This window comes from Salvelinus fontinalis, chromosome 16 (genome assembly GCF_029448725.1).
Source record: "Salvelinus fontinalis isolate EN_2023a chromosome 16, ASM2944872v1, whole genome shotgun sequence".
NCBI classification, from domain to species: Eukaryota; Metazoa; Chordata; class Actinopteri; order Salmoniformes; family Salmonidae; genus Salvelinus; species Salvelinus fontinalis.
In genome coordinates this window covers 17433667-17449854 of record NC_074680.1, presented here as the reverse complement: position 1 = coordinate 17449854, position 16188 = coordinate 17433667, and the positions used below count along the sequence as shown (strand labels likewise).

At 41.7% G+C, this 16188-nt stretch overlaps 2 protein-coding genes across 4 annotated transcripts in view; both read left to right on the top strand.

Moving 5' to 3' along the window:
* Window positions 1-790: 790 nt before the first annotated feature.
* Window positions 791-4739, top strand: LOC129812738 (uncharacterized). The gene is made up of 2 exons (XM_055864569.1): window positions 791-967; window positions 1590-4739. Exon 2 carries the CDS (start codon window positions 1716-1718, stop codon window positions 3393-3395), a length of 1680 nt encoding a protein of 559 aa, XP_055720544.1. The 5' UTR covers window positions 791-967; window positions 1590-1715; the 3' UTR covers window positions 3396-4739.
* Window positions 4740-5556: 817 nt separating this feature from the next.
* The window catches only part of LOC129812736 (coiled-coil domain-containing protein 9B-like), a 30590-nt gene continuing 19958 nt past the window's right edge, over window positions 5557-16188 (top strand). Inside the window, exons 1-5 of one of the 3 annotated variants that reach the window (XM_055864564.1) lie at window positions 5557-5707; window positions 6019-6119; window positions 14628-14732; window positions 15035-15139; window positions 15833-15988. In XM_055864564.1, the coding sequence (XP_055720539.1) occupies window positions 5689-5707; window positions 6019-6119; window positions 14628-14732; window positions 15035-15139; window positions 15833-15988 (486 nt within the window). In that variant the 5' untranslated portion in view covers window positions 5557-5688. Of the gene's footprint in view, window positions 5708-6018; window positions 6120-9913; window positions 10203-10483; window positions 10829-14627; window positions 14733-15034; window positions 15140-15832; window positions 15989-16188 lie in introns of those variants that run through there. The other 2 variants (XM_055864565.1, XM_055864566.1) reach the window with 2 other exon arrangements.

Below are 16188 nucleotides of genomic sequence, written 5' to 3'. Positions count from 1 at the left end.
AAGAAAGTTAATTGCTTTGCCACATTTCTTGCAGTATTACTTTAGTGCCTTGTTGCAAATAGGATGCAATTAGGTTAGTATTGTGGAGTAACTACAAAGTTGTTGATCCATCCTCAGTTGTCTCCTATCACAGCCATTAAACTCTATAACTGTTTTAAAGTCACCATTGGCCTCATGGTCAAATCCCTGAGTGGTTTCCTTCCTCTCCGGCAACTGAGTTAGGAAGGACACCTGTATCTTTGTAGTGACTGGGTGTATAGATACACCATCCAAAGTGTAATTAATAACTTCACCATGCTCAAAGGGATCATCAATGTCTGCTTTGGTTGAATCTGTGTTTGAAATTCACTGCTCGACTAAGGGACCTTACCGATAATTGTATGTGTGGGGTACAGAAATGAGGCAGTCATTAAAAGATCATGTTAAACACTATTATTGCACACAGAGTGAGTCCATGCAACTTATGTTCAGCAAATGTTTACTCCTGAACTGATTTAGGTTTGCCATAACAAAGGGGTTGAGTACTTATTGACTCAAGACATTTCAGCTCTTAATTTTTTAATACATTTGTAAAAATGATAACAAAAAATATCCACTTTGACATTATTGGGTATTGCGTGTAGGCCAGACGGAAAAACATCTCAATTTAATACATTTTGAATTCAGGCTGTAAAAAACTAAATGTGAAAAAGTCAAAGGGTGTGAATACTTTCTGAAGGCACTGTACGTTGTAGTGATAGTGGGCAGGGCATTGTGCTACAATTCAATCAATGCGTCACTATGGAAACCGGGTAGGATGCTGCTCCTTTGAAACATGTAAATGAAACATACTGCTTGCTCTCTGAGAGAGCTGTCGGACACTTGCACACGGACTGCGGCTTGTCAGGACGTCTACAGGTATTATTTCACCATGTATCTAATGGCATTGGGGAACTAAGAAATATTTTCCTACAGAGTTGTACAAACGGTAAGTAGAACATAATTATATATGTATATATATATTTTATATATTTTCTGAATAATTGTATTTTAATTGCTACTTGACCATTTAAATAGGTAGTTAAATTATTCATTAATTGAAATGAATTGTAATTTATTAGGGTAGGAACTATTTGAAGAGAGGAGTTATTTCTTGCAAAGGTATCATTTGAGAGAATATCCTATTGTTGTTGTTTTGCTCAATGCTTTTACCTGATTGTAACCTTCTTCTACCTTTCATCTCTTCTATATTAGCCTCATAAATGCAAATGTGATAACAACCTCAATGTTCATTGAGTCATGGATGAGTCACGGGGTAAAAATAGACAACTAATGTTGGGTCGAAATGATCCAATTGGCATAATTAGTCTCAAAATTGTGACTCATTCATGACAATAAAGACCTTTAAAGTTAGAAGCTGTAATATTGATGAATATTGTGGTTCTGCAAATAAGAACATCAAAGCCATTTGTTGCATCTCTTTTGAGACTACTGTATCTGATATGTATACCTCAAAACACGCTTACTACTTTTGCACCAGGAAAACGTTATTGATTGTGCAAATCTTCACACTTTCGAACAATTCATCAATGTGTGCGTTTTATTCATAGGGCTGATATCCTGCCAGAGGGTCTTCAAGGATTTTGTCCTCTGGTGTCATGGTTGAGTAATGTTGACACATCCAACTTCCTCTGGAAGATAAATAACTGAAAAGCTGGTCTGGTAATAAATCAATCATGTCAGTCAAAGAGGCTTCGATTGGACACGCTCAGGGAAGAGTGGGTCTGAGGAGAAAGCTGACAGGTCCTCCACGACGACTCCTTGGTAAATCAAAGACTAGCAGTGACATGGAGAGGAAGGGAAAGACTTGGGCTTGGGGACAGAGATCAGGGGATGGCAATGGGACCAAGGAAGATTCCATGCCTGGCTGTCAGGACACAATCTTTGAAGAGGTTCCACTGGAATCTACCACAAAGAGCCCTCGGAAATCCACTGATTCCAAAGAGGCAACACTAGAAAACACAATAGGCACCACAAAGTCACTCTCCACAGAACAAAGTGATGTAAAAGCTGACCATTCAAACCAAAAGCACAAGAGGGAAAAGCAAGGCACAAGGAAGCGATGTTTCTCTCCATCACTCATCTGCATTAGAAGGTGGAGGAAGAGAGCTGGTGAAAAGGAAGACAAGGAAGGTCATGATATCACATTTTTCAACAAGCAAACCAGAGACTTTGCTGTTCAACCAACTGCAGTTTATGGTGTAACAACCAGTGAAAAGCAAGTTAACAATTGCTCTAGCATGGCCACTCCTGCGATGAAAGGAAAGGATGAAAAGTTAAAAGTTAAAACCTGGAGAATCTTCAAAAGGCTCATGATCGCTCCCAGCAACCATTCAAAAACAAAGCAAGAACAGCTAGGATCAGAGATAGCTCTACAAGATCATTCTCCTTGTGCTATTTCCTCCAAGAAAAAGGCTGTGAATCTCTGGAGGCACAGAACCAAAAAGCCCTCTCCTTTCTTCCAGGAGCGTATTGGAGGCACACAGGAATACATTGAGGAGGAGACTATAGTCCTGGCTAACAGACATGCTGATGATGTTACTGAGCTCATGAACCCTAATCCACATCCCCTAGATTTTGTCAGAGAGGTTAAGGTGCATTGCTCTGAGACACTAACAGTGAGTGTGGATGTGAGTGTTATGAAGTCAGAGGACACTGAGTTCAGAGACACCATAGAAACAAGTAAAGAAGAAACTAAGGCTTACGAAAACCCTGCCCCTACAACTGATAAAATGGAAGCTAAAAAATATCCTGAAAATAGACTGGAGCAGGCGGAGCAGGCGGAGATGCTGGTAAGCCCATATCCCATAGAGACCTATAGTTGTGCCGGCAATGACGGGGTGAATCTTGTTTCAGAGGTAGAGGAGGTGCAGAGACATTTAGGCTTTAGTGAAAGTGTTACCTCAAGCACAGTTGCCGCAGAGGATCTATCATTGGGGGGGGGATTCACATTAAACGCTATTAACAAACACATTGACTTAAATGCAATTTGTGAGGATGCTTTTGTACATAATGGAATACAAGCTATAGAGGGAAAAACTCAAACGAGCATAATTGCAAATGAGAGTGTTAAAGAGGATTCACATTTAGAGAGTAACATGTCTGATGACGTGCATTTATACCCCATTGAACTGAACAACTCTTTGAAGACTGGTTGTGACACATTCCATGGAATCCTCAATGCTGAAAATAATGGTGATTCTAAGCAGAACTGTGATGTGCAGCAGAAAGAGGTCCACCTGCTGGAGACTGCATGCTCTGTGGTCCAGGTAGTCATAACCGCTGCCTTGGATCAGCTCAGAGTTGAGCTGGTGAACTCAGTTACAACACTGACCCAAGAGGAAAGAGAGTGCTGAATGTTCACGTGCAAAGTCCAAAAACCAACAACTCTCTCATTCAGAGGTACCATGACCTTTGCATCATCCTGCTTATGATAAATGATGAACCTGTCTCACTACAGAAAGCTATGGTTTTGTTTTGTTTTTTAAATAGAGAAAACATGTATCTGCTGTCTAAAAGTATAGATAGTTGCTAATATGTCATCTTGATCTTTGTGAATTTATGTTTTAGAAATATCATACTGTATCAAAAAGCAGCTTTTTGCTTTTCTGTCATATTGTTTGTTTAGCAACTCATCGTGTGACATAACACCCCAGATTGTGGAAGACTTGTTTCCATAGCAATGAGATCCATATTATTATACTGTACTTTTACATGGACATGTGCAATAAACTTGTCATGCTTTTTCTTTTCAATTTTTATTAAACCGAATTAAAAAACAAAAATGTAATCTGTGTACAAACATGCCATTGCTGTATAAATAACTACATTTGAGAGACTATTTAGTAGCACAGACCCCGAATGTATTATCTTTAGAATATATTTCAAAGGACATGTATGAGACAGCTAATTTGAGATGTTTATCCCTCTGGTGGTAAAAGTCACAACTGCAAGGACCATTGGGCGGCAGGTAGCCTAGTGGTTAGAGTGTTGGACTTGTAACCGAAAGGTTGCAAGATCAAATCCCTGAGCTGACAAGGTAAAAATCTGGCGTTCTACCCCTGAACAAGGCAGGTTCTTAGATCACCATTGAAAATAAGAACTGACTTGCCTAGTTAAATAAAGGTAAAATGAAATTGGCACTTTTACTGTGTCAATGCTGTGGGCTTTTTGTTGTACACTAACATTAGTCTTGGATTTTTTTTCTGAAATGTTGTGGAAAGAATTGATAACAAGGGCTTATTACAGGCTAATTACTACCCCGTTGGTTTATGTTCTCTATGTGAGGAAAATCATAAGAATGACTTAATTGACTGTTTGATCTGGGCAGTCTGGCATACACAAGAATGGTAAGAATGATGGTGGTGCGCCTCACTGCCTCTGACATATAAGGTCCTGTTTAGATATGCCATCGCATGAATATTTGCTTATGCATTAAGAAGTTAAACAATCATTTTGCTCGGTTTTATAAGTATGTTTTATTCGAGATTTGTCAACTTTAGTCGCCCAAACGGTTTTATTTGTAATAAGTGTTGACAACAGATGCATGATCATATCTTTAATGTCCGCCACAACCTCCTCTTGCTCCGTGATCACCTCCTCCATCATGCTCGCCACCTCTTCTCCCTTACCCATGGCCGTGTTCCCCTCCATTGCCCTTCCCCTGGAAATTACCTAAATAAAATTATATCCTAGACTAACCCTTCGACTCTCCTTTTTTTTTGCTTTCCCAAGTGAATGTTGATAGTTAATAAAAAACATTTTGCAACGTGTAAGCCTGTGAAACAGACAGTATTCTGTTTACATCCCCCAGGACAACACTGGCAGCTAAGATTTAGCAAGCTAAGATTTGCTAAAGTGATTTAAGACTGAGTTGACTGAAGTAAAGAATGTTTCTATCTCTGCCTAGTCACCCCACTGCTTCTGTGGGCAGTAATTGTGCCCTTCTCATTTAAAGGGGACATTGCCTGGCTGATACCAAAGTCCTCCTGACTTCAGCGATGTACACCCATCATTAATGAAAACCAAAGAGGAATGGTCGATACTTATATATACTATACTATGTGCACACAAAGAATGGCACTACCAGACTGATTTTCACTGAATAGGCAGGCCTAACCCATAGTACCATATGAGTGATAACGAAAGTCAGACAATGTCTATGGTGTCACAGTAGTGGTCTATGGGGCTATCTAACCCCTTAAGATTAGTTGAATCTCTAGTTAATCATAGATATATAACGTTAATGGTCTTTCCTTCACCAACAATGACATGAGAGGATAGATTAACGCATGAGAGCCAACAAAAGTTGATGCAAGCCTATGAATAGCAGTATGGCAGGTGAGGCTTTGGGATAAACCACCAACCAGAAGGATAAAGCAAGTAATCCACCTAGTGGTTAAAGGGGGTAATTATTCACCACTGCCGTCTCGTCCACATGTTTTTTCCAATTTGCACAGAGGCTGCACAATTTCGCTATAATGACACCTTCATTTTTTTTATACGCATACACGTCAAAGAGTTTATGAATTTGTGCATTTCCAAAAATACACACTGCTGCTTCCTATTTATCCTATGTGTTAGCAGATTGCTAGCTGGATAAGTACCAACGTGTTCTACTTCGACGACCGTGGAAAATCACCATCCAACATGGCTTACTACATCCCAGGTAGAGCTAGCTATGTAATATAATCTCTCCCGTTTTTTTTTAAAAATAAACTAGCTTGCCAAATTGCTATCCGTTGACAATTTCATGGTCAGCAGTGGATTTTCTTTGTTCTTTTTTAGCGCCAAATCTAAAAACTCACTTGTCAGTGTCATTCCAGGTAGCTAGTTTGCTAACGTTAGCCTAAACAAATATCTACATGTAAAAATATGGCAATTCATCATGCATGCAGGTTATGCATGAAAATCGAGTGTCATTGCAAATCACTTACTGTTAATTGAATGCAATTATAATGTATGTTGCCATCTCTTTAGTCAGGCAACTTTCAACAGTTGGACAGGTGGAGGTGGACATAGAATACCTGCACGATGAGAGTGGATACGTGGTAGAGGGCAGAGACTGCAGTGACTATGCGGTGAGTGTTATTGGTCTTCTTCGCCTGCTACAACTGTTCCCTGGGTCATTGCTGTTAATTAAAATGGGATCTCAGTGAGCCTATGCAGCCTGTACAAGTTCAGGGACATCCAAGGTCTTTTGAACATGTGAATGATGATGTTCCAAAAGTTAGTTTATAGAAAATAAGAATAGACTACTGTCCTCATCATGGATGGTACCTGGCAAGTGCCGGAGAAAATTTTTATTTTGTATAGTTTAGCCAAAAATATTTATAAATAACCCAAGATGGTTCATCTGTGCCGTTTTCAATGGGAACAAATGAAGCAAAGTGGGCAGAGCCAAGCACGAGCTAGCGAGATACTATTTGCGGGTTCAATCATATATTTGCATATTTCTGTTTGGGATGGCCATCTCTGTGAAGTGCGCTTGTGCAATAGATGTGGACCAAATACATTTTTCCATTCATTGTAGCTCTGTAGAGTTGCTATTTTCTCGTGGCATTATTGTATTACTAATTTTTCTAATCAAGTCTTGATTTCAATCAACAAATACGAAAGTCAGTTCAAAAAATGTTAAGGGTACAAAACTGTGTACATATCTGGCTGAATCGGGTTTGGCTGGGGTAGGCCGTCATTGTAAATAAGAATGTTCTTAACTGACTTGCCTAGTTAAATAACGTTTAACAAATTAAATAATAGGCTAAATCACTACATATCCTATCAAGCCAAGTGGGGAGAGGCTGTCTGTTGACACATTTCCAAGAACCGTCAGAAACGTCCATCTAACTCTACGCCAATGACGACGGTGGATCTCAGAACTGAATTTGAGTCCGCGTTAATTAGCAATGATATCCTTCGCCCCGTTGTTTACGACACGACACACAGCTCGAACCAGTCATGACTATTTAATGACTATCATTTGAGGGTGAAGTATTTATGAAGTTTGGCGATGAGGACAAAATCTAGCATAGTTCAGCTAGCCAGCTAGTTTATCCATGGAAAAACTGGGAAAACAAGCTCGGGACAGGATATAGCTGGGCGTACATGCGCACTAGGCTAATTCAGGACACAAATTGTAGTTTTTATGCCCTGATTTCAGGAGCTTGCGGCGAAAAGTTAGATGAAACAATTCAGAGACTGAATCGAATACATCAAATGACAAATATTTAAGGAGAGCAAATCGATCGGTATAGAATCCCGAAATCAGCTGCAACTGTCAATAGTAAAACAACGCTTAAAACGATGTTTGAGTGAACCTGAATCCAGAAAAGTAATGGTGAAGTTGCTTCCGGACACAGTAGACTCCTCACCACTCTATAACTCAATTCGCACTTGCACTTCTTGTAAACAATGCAATTTTTTAAAGCTTTGGCAAGGGGCCACGTCTACAAAACGCAGTGCACTCTGTTCGTAACAGATTTTAGTTTGGGGAACAGAAAACTGTATCGAGATCGAAGGGTTTTCCTCGATGAGAAAATCTGCAGAATATCGGCCCAGTTCCATCTCGCTTCATACTCTCCCACTGTCGGCCACTGGGCTTCCTCTCCTCACCATATTTGGTGGGGAGTGGAAATTCCAACCGGATGCTTCAGATTTATACATCCGGTGAAACATCTGACTCCTTTTTCTATCTGTGGTTTAGCTATGTCCTTGAAACATTTGGAACTCATGTATTGATATTCATGCATGTTCTAGGTGTATGTTTGATTACACTAAATGCAATTTGAACAAAAGGTGAGTTTACAGTAAAGGTAGATTAATTAAATAAATTAACTCATTCTGTTACCAAATCGGTAACAAAATTACCCAAAAATCTGTAACGGAATTACTGCAACTGAATTGGCTACAATAGGAACTCCTAATGTTCACAAACCACAGTTGGGTCACCTGCTACTGTCCTCCATTCCACTGGCATACTGTTATGTTCAGCTAATAGCTGTTTCCTTTGTCTTTCTGGCATCTGGTGGTCAACCTAAGAGTGTTAAAACAGTCTGAGTCTTCTCTCGTTCGTTCGTTCGTTAATGTCAACTCTCCCAGCTCTTACCAAGAAAAAGCCCCCTTTCTTTCCATTTACTGTAACCAGCATCCTCAGCCACTGTGCACCGACTGGACGTTGAAAAGTAGTTTAAATTTGGTCAGTCCACCCTGGCCTTGATTTCAACGTCCACAGATGGACTGGATTTATCATAGACGTATGTTTCACAAGTTTGGATAGCACAGTACAGGACAGTAAAAAAGTAGGTCAAGTTCAGTACAATACTGTACAGTAGAGCACACTAGGGTACAGTATAATGTACTCTACTTTACTGCACTATACTGTTCTGTACTCCAATGTGGTGCACTGTGACGTCCAAACTTGTGAAACATATGGAGAATGACATTCATACCCATAATTATGCATTTCTGTGTACTACAGATCAGGGACCCATGATGTAATTCCATTTATGTAATTCTGTTACCGGGTGTAAATCCACTTCCCTTACTGTAGTTCAATAACCAAAATAGATTTTTTCAAGATGAAGATGTCATGTGACACTCCATTCTTTCTGCCGACATCTTTGAATTCAGAGCAGATATTTTTGAGGGAGAAACGCGGTCACATAAACTGAGGGAGATTTTACTGTAATTCTTTTACCAAAGTTAGCATCTGCACAGTTTTTCCACTTAATTGTGTTTTTGTAATTTTTTTCAGTGGAAATTGTTAAACGTAGTCATTGTGCATAGAGTTTGTTAAACTTTTAAATTTATTTATTTTTTTATTTTTATTTTACCGTTATTTTACCAGGTAAGTTGACTGAGAACACGTTCTCATTTGCAGCAACGACCTGGGGAATAGTTACAGGGGAGAGGAGGGGGATGAATGAGCCAATTGTAAACTGGGGATTATTAGGTGACCATGATGGTTTGAGGGCCAGATTGGGAATTTAGCCAGGACACCGGGGTTAACACCCCTACTCTTACGATAAGTGTCATGGGATCTTTAATGACCTCAGAGAGTCAGGACACCCGCTTAACGTCCCATCCGAAAGACGGCACCCTACACAGGGCAGTGTCCCCAATCACTGCTCTGGGGCATTGGGATATTTTTTAGACCAGAGGAAAGAGTGCCTCCTACTGGCCCTCCAACACCACTTCCAGCAGCATCTGGTCTCCCATCCAGGGACTGACCAGGACCAACCCTGCTTAGCTTCAGAAGCAAGCCAGCAGTGGTATGCAGGGTGGTATGCTGCTGACTATAAATGTGTTTTGTTTGGCATACATTTTTAATTGAAAAAACTGAGTCTCAGTGTAATTCTGTTACCGTAGAATTGCCCTACTCTATCAAAGAAGCTATCTGTGTGTCTGAAGCACTCTGGGAAAACTAAGCGACTGACTGCAAGTCACAGCATTTTGATTTCCCTGCTGCCTCCTGAGCAGTCTGGCATTTGTCTGACTGCAGAAGGAGTCGTGGGAAATCCTGCAGGCATCCCCCCCATCCAACCCCCAACCCATACCTTGCCTGGGCACTCGCACGCAAACCAGCTGTTAAAGAGATGGTAGGGGGATTATTCTAACAATCAAATACATGCATCTCGTTACTGGCTGGGACATGTTTGGAATAACATTGACAGTGGCTGCAAATATAACACTGACTGGACTGCTGTTATTAGTATTTGAGGGCTGTATCATGCTCAGGAAGACAGCATGTGTTTGGTAACACTAACTTAAAATAATCTCCTGTTTCCCTTTAAATTCAGAGAGGGTTTAGTGCATGTATTGGGAGGGGGGCAGTATTTAACCATTGTGTTTTGAGCAGAGGACAGGGGGAGGAGGGAAAAGGGTAATTTTAACTGAGAGCAAGTGCCCTAGAGAGAGAGAGAGAAATGGAGAGCGCAAGAGCATGTGTGTGAGAGTGGGAAGGATGGAGAGAGGGTGAGTGCGAGAGCAAGCGGGCAGGCGCTGTAAAATCCATTAACAGGGGCACTCTGTGCATTTGTTAGATGTCTTGGCTGTCCGCCCAACTTGGTTCATTGTAATCAAGGCATGATCGCGGACTCTGCCGCTTCGGCTGCTGCTTCGCGTTTGGACCCAGCCCAGGTTTCAATGCTGACATGGAGAGACCTGTGAGTGCATTCTCTCTCTCTCTTTACTCTTCTTACTCTCGTTTTATCCTGCTACAGGCTAGTCTCTACTTCCTCCCTGCTCTCTCCAGCTAGAGGTTGTAGCTGTAAGGAAATGCAGTGTTTCAGTCAGATGTGCTGTCTCTATTCTCCACCCTGGTCCTCCAGTAGATGCTGGGGTCGCTGGATGGGTAGGGATTAAGGCGAAAAGCTCTGCCAGCTTCAGTTCCGCAGGCCTCCCTGCCTGGGCATGGGTGCCATCAGCTGGCAGTCCCACAGCCTGTGTGTGTGTGTTTACATGTGTGGGGCTGAGCCAGCTACCGTATGCTAAGGACCCGTCCCCTTCACAGGCGATCACAGTGACAGGGACTCTGAGAGAGAGAGAAGAGGTACCTCAAACCCTGAAGGGTAAATCCACGTCCCCCTTACGTTTTCAACGTGTGGTGTCTCTCTCGCTCACTTTGATACTTTAGCTGGCTATTCTCATGAGTCGCCATTTGCCTGCGTGAGAGCTGGTGGTGTTCTTTTCCCTCGCTGTTCTATTCCTGGTGTGTGATCATGGCCTGTTGTGTTTGGATACCCTGACAACTAGAAGCTCTAAAGCAGTTGGCACTTCCCACCGCCTCTCTGTGAGTCCCAACTTCTATCTCACTGTTTTCAAAAGCTTTAGATTGGATTTTATGCTATCTTGTCCCGTTAAGCTGCAGTATGTCATTTTTTGGGGGGCGGCCTGACCAAATTCACATCACAATTTAATTTATAGATATATCATTCTCATTGAAAGAAAGTCTAAGAAGCGGTAGATCTGTTCTATGTGTGCTATTTCTATGCTTTCCATTCTTAAGTTTCGTTTTTGCATCTTTTACTTTCGGTTTTGTACACCAGCTGAAAATACAATGTATTTGGTTATGGAAAATATTTTTCACAGAGGTTTAGATGGTACAATGATTCTCTACACAATGACTGCTTGTTTTGTCACATTTAGGTAAACTATTAGACTTTTAGCAACCAGGAAGTGGCAGAGCGATTTCTGCATATTGCACCTTTTTAAAGCTATTTCTATTGGGCTGTCTGTGAATCATTGCTATTGGCTATGCTGCACTGGAAGCAAACTGATTTAAAAATTGTCAGTATGTCCATAAAAAAAATGCCATGGCTGATGAATGTGCCATATTCAACCTGCATCTTTTTAGGTTCATGACTAATGTGAATGTTGGTCATTTTTAACATGGAGCTTCAAATAATACGATATTCTTTTCTTCAGTCAATTTTAAAAACAGGACGTCTGACCAACGCCCCTCCTCCAAAATCTACCATCTGCGCCAGGAGTCTGGCAGCCATTATTTGCGGCCAGGCCAGTGACAGTGCAATGGCAGTGGAACGACATGGAATGATCCTGTACAAATGCTGTGTTGTGTAGGCTACGCTGTGACTCATTGTTCTGCACTGAGCGGAATGTCACATTGAGCAGCCAGGATTCTCTTTTGTCGTCACTGTGGCGACGGCGGGTGACTGGCAGGCAGGCAGGCAGCTTTGCAGTGAATGCCACCTCCTGCCTTTCTCTGTCTGTGACAGTCAGGCTGTCTGCAAGGAATGCAGTAGCCCCTTTTTATAGGGGGAATTGTACAGCACAGGGTTTAAAGATGTAAATGTTTGTTATGGTTTCGGGTTAGGATTGTTGTCATACTGCCTCTGATGTCAAGTAAGTGTATGAATAGATTTGAGAAGGCCTGGGTCTAGTTTTGTTATGGCCACTTCACTTGTTGGTTGTATTTTTTTTTTAGACTCACCATTAGCATTATTTGCCCAGATGACAGGGGAATGACAAAGTGGAATTCCATTTATTTCATGCTGGCAAGTTGAATTGTAAGCATCCTTAATTGACAGCACACATGGTGCTTGTTTGAGTGTGTACATGTGCCTTTGTGTATGTATTGTTGGAGCTCAAGGTTTAGTCACCCCATGAGTGCTCGGCTTATATGAAAGGATCTAGTGAACTTTGGGAGTTGCATCTCACAGTGCTGAGTACAGAGCCAATGCGATCTGACATTTTCCTCTGAGAACTGTGAAGGGCTGTTGAGTGGTGTGGGCGTTCACTACGCCTGGAGAGGAAACAAGTGTTATTCAATGCTACATCACTAGCTCTGCTCAGGGCATCCATTTGCCTTTGAAAACGTGTTCCAAAGTCTAAGTTTTACTCATCATACACAGGTGTCCGTACAGCGCAGACACCGCTGGAGTTACATCTAAAGGACCCACATGGAATCACCATGCTGCAATCTTAACAGATAAAATAATCATAAAATGAGATCAAATCTGCTGTTTTGTACAGTTGGCCGGAAGCACGTCTGCTCTCTGTTTGCGGCTCCCAAATGGGATCTTTCATTGAGCGTAGTGATCGTAGGCTACTTCTCTTTCCATCGTATCATATAGTCAGACAGTCTTTAATGTATAGTAAAACAGGAGTCCTGCGTTACTTTACATGTACTCTGCTCCCTCTGGCCTGTCATACATGTGCCCTTTAGCCCATGCTGCAGCCATTTAAAGTAACACCATTAGAGACTGCTACAAGAATTCTTATGATCAGAAGGGGAAGAACCAAAGTTGAATCAGCTTGTATTTTAGATTAGATTCCCCATCACTGGGTTTTGTGCCCTGGATACATAAAAAAAAATTGTTTGTCAACACACCAACTGTTAGGCCTAGCTGCCTTCTGTAATGCAGGGGTCTCCAACATATTGCGAGCTTATTTTTTGTAGCTTTAAAATAGGCACATTCTTGTCTTCTCTTCTACCATGTAACTCTTCACGGGGTCTTTTTCTATTGTAAGAGATGTGTTTTCTGGTAATGGTTAATAAACAGCAATGGGCATGACAGGCCCCATAATATTATATTTAGTATTTTCCAGAAATCTGTTTTCTCCGTTTTTCTTTTTCCTGAGTTGGGAGTTTTTTTACTCTCAATATTACAATTATTCATAGAGAAACAACTAAAATTATGTTCTGAGTCCATGTCAAAGGACAAATCTTGATTTATGAGTCTAATTCCCCTATTTGCGCACCTAGTAAGAGAGGAATGTGTCGGTTTAGCAATGTTTCTGCAGTAAGGCTTACTGCTGCAAAACAATGTCCAAATTAATCATGAAATAGTTCTGTCTGGGAAGCCAACTTTGCAGTTTACATTTAATTGACAAAACAGTCTACCCACAATGCCAGGTATCATTAACATCGCTAATTGGCTACATACTGACTGATGATAGACAACTGTACGCACCAAACAGACAGAGGGGCAATATTGCTGGAAATTAATTGGCAGATATTGTGTTACGTTGGACTTTTTAAGCCAATAGTGGCTAACCAGGGGTGGGATAATGTCAATATGGCTTTGATTGGATAGTAGCTGGGTGCTTTATGTCTATGGACAGTTTGCGATGGAACACATAAAAATGCATGTACTTTCAGAATTGACTGTTGAGCTACTCCTAGGTGGGCTGTGAGCTACTGGTAGTTTGCGATCTACCTGTTGGAAACCCCTGCTGTAATGCCTATTGCTCAATACATTTCAGTGTCACAGTGGTATGACGTATGAAATGCCTTCGGGCTTTAAAAGCAGTGTAACACACCCTGTTACAGTCCCATAAGAAGTCATCGAGGCTTTAACCAGATGCCTCTTGTCACGTGAGGAGGCAGGCTGCTCTGTGCTCTAGTGCTAACATGTGCATGCATTTTTGTCTGTACTACTGTTACTGTGTTGACCGCAACAGGCACAGTGGTGTAGAACGACTGGAATAAGATTTGATACTCATGATCCTTCTGTTAATCATGGCAAGTTGTCAGTCAGCAGTACTTGCTACATATTGTTCAAATCAAATTGTATGAGTCACATGCGCCGAATACAACCTTACAGTGAAATGCTTACTTACGAGCCCAAACCAACAATGCAGTTAAAAAAAAAAAAAAGAAATTAAAGAACAGCAGTAAAATAACAATGTACTGGTACAAAGATCTGGGGCACCGGTTAGTTGAGGTAATACATATAGGTAGAGTTATTAAAGTTACTATGCATAGATGATAAGAACAGAGAGTAGCAGCGGTGTAAAGGAGGGGGGGGGGGGGGGAGCAGGCAATGCAAATATTCTGGGTAGCCATTTGATTAGGTGTTCAGGAGTCTTATGGCTTGGGGGTAGAAGCTGTTTTAGAAGCCTCTTGGACCTAGACTTGGCGCTCCAGTACCGCTTTCCATGTGGTAGCAGAGAACAGTTTAACTTGTTGGCCTGCTTTTGTTGCGAGTTCATCATTCTGAATGCCCATCATGCATAGCATGTCCAGGATAGTTGACTGTTTACTATAGGAACTGTAGCCACTGACAAGTAGCACAAGATTCTACAGTTCTGATTAGCTGAGTGTTGTCCGTCTCTCTCCTCTCCAGACCTCCAGTGATGTCATGCTGAAGAAGGAGCAGAAGGACGTGGAGCTGGATAAAAAGATTGAGGCTCTCCGCAGGAAGAATGAAGCCCTCATGAAGAGGTACCAGGTGAGTTTGGTATTCTACTGTTCTTACTCTGAAAACAGAAGGACACCATTTTTAAAACTAGGAGGGATTGAGCTTGACAAAGACCTGGCGTCTTTCTGGAATGGTTTAATCATCATATCCCTAACAAAATGGCAAGTGGCATTGGAAACCTTAGATAATGTAAGTCTCTCTAACAACTAGCCATATATGGAGTGAAGACTGCATTTGAACAAATCTTTTAGGTCTTTTACAGGGTTCGCTGAGGACTAATATCAGGATCATTTGGTTGTTCTAGGTTTCATGTTCTGTTTCATTCCATGTAGGAGGTAGAGGAGGACAAAAAGAGAGCGGAGGAGGAAGGAATGGCACTGCAGAGCCCCAAGGGCAACGCAGGGGACTTAACCATCACCATCAACAAGTCTACCACCGTGAGTGGCCCTATCTCCCGACAGAGATGTACACAGAGATGCTTTTACATGTCAGAACAGTTCTGAAATATGAATATTCTTACCAATAGAATTACCTGTCCATCTTGATGTAAGACCCACCTTATCCATAAATATACACTGAGTGTACAAAACGCAATGATCTTCCCATGACATGGACTGACCAGGTGAATCCAGGTGAAAGGTATGATCCCTAATTGATGTCACTTGTTAAATCCACTTCAATCAGTGTAGATGAAGGGGAGGAGACAGGTTTAATAAGGATTTTGAGACATGTATTGTTTATGTGTGCCATTCAGTGGGTGAATGGGTAAGACAAAAGATTTAAGTGCCTTTGAACGGGGTATGGTAGTAGATACCAGGCGCACGGGTTTGAGTGTGTCAAGAATTACAACGCCTGTATCAAGATTGGTCCGCCGCTTAAAGACCATCCAGCCAACATGACAAAACTGTGGGAAGCATTGGCGTAAACAAAGACCAGAATCCCTGTGGAATGCTTTCGACACCTTGTAGAGTCCGATGAATTGAGGCTGTTCTGAAGGCAAAAGGGGGTGCAACTCAATAAGAGGAAGGTGTTCCTAATGTTTAGTACACTCAGTGTATGTTATCAGCAAGAGAGACGTATTATAGCAATTCAGTGATTTACACTGTCATGTTCACTTTGCTATTGAGCAGGAGCCTCGTGTTGTGATGACCAAACCAGGCACGTGTGGTTCTCCCACCCCAAAGGGGATCCAGGACCTTGGGGAGAGGGAGGCGGAGGGGAACCTGCTGGGCTCAGGACGGGGCAGGAGGAAGCAGCTACTGGTCACCATGGCTGGCAACACAAAGGTAAACAACATGACAGGTGTCTATGAGAGACGGTAGGGGAATTATTAAGTTGTGTGGTCAAATATTGCCATTGAACGATATGAATGATGTTGAGGACCAGGAGTTTTTCCTGATCAAGTAATTTGGTCAGGAGAAACTCCTAACCCCATGTAAATTATCCATATTGATGTGAAGGATGATCCCTGTTTGTTTGATCCCAG

Bases quoted from the DNA above. Each gene is read 5' to 3' on its own strand.
- LOC129812738 (XM_055864569.1), top strand. From the start codon at position 1,716: ATGTCAGTCAAAGAGGCTTCGATTGGACACGCTCAGGGAAGAGTGGGT.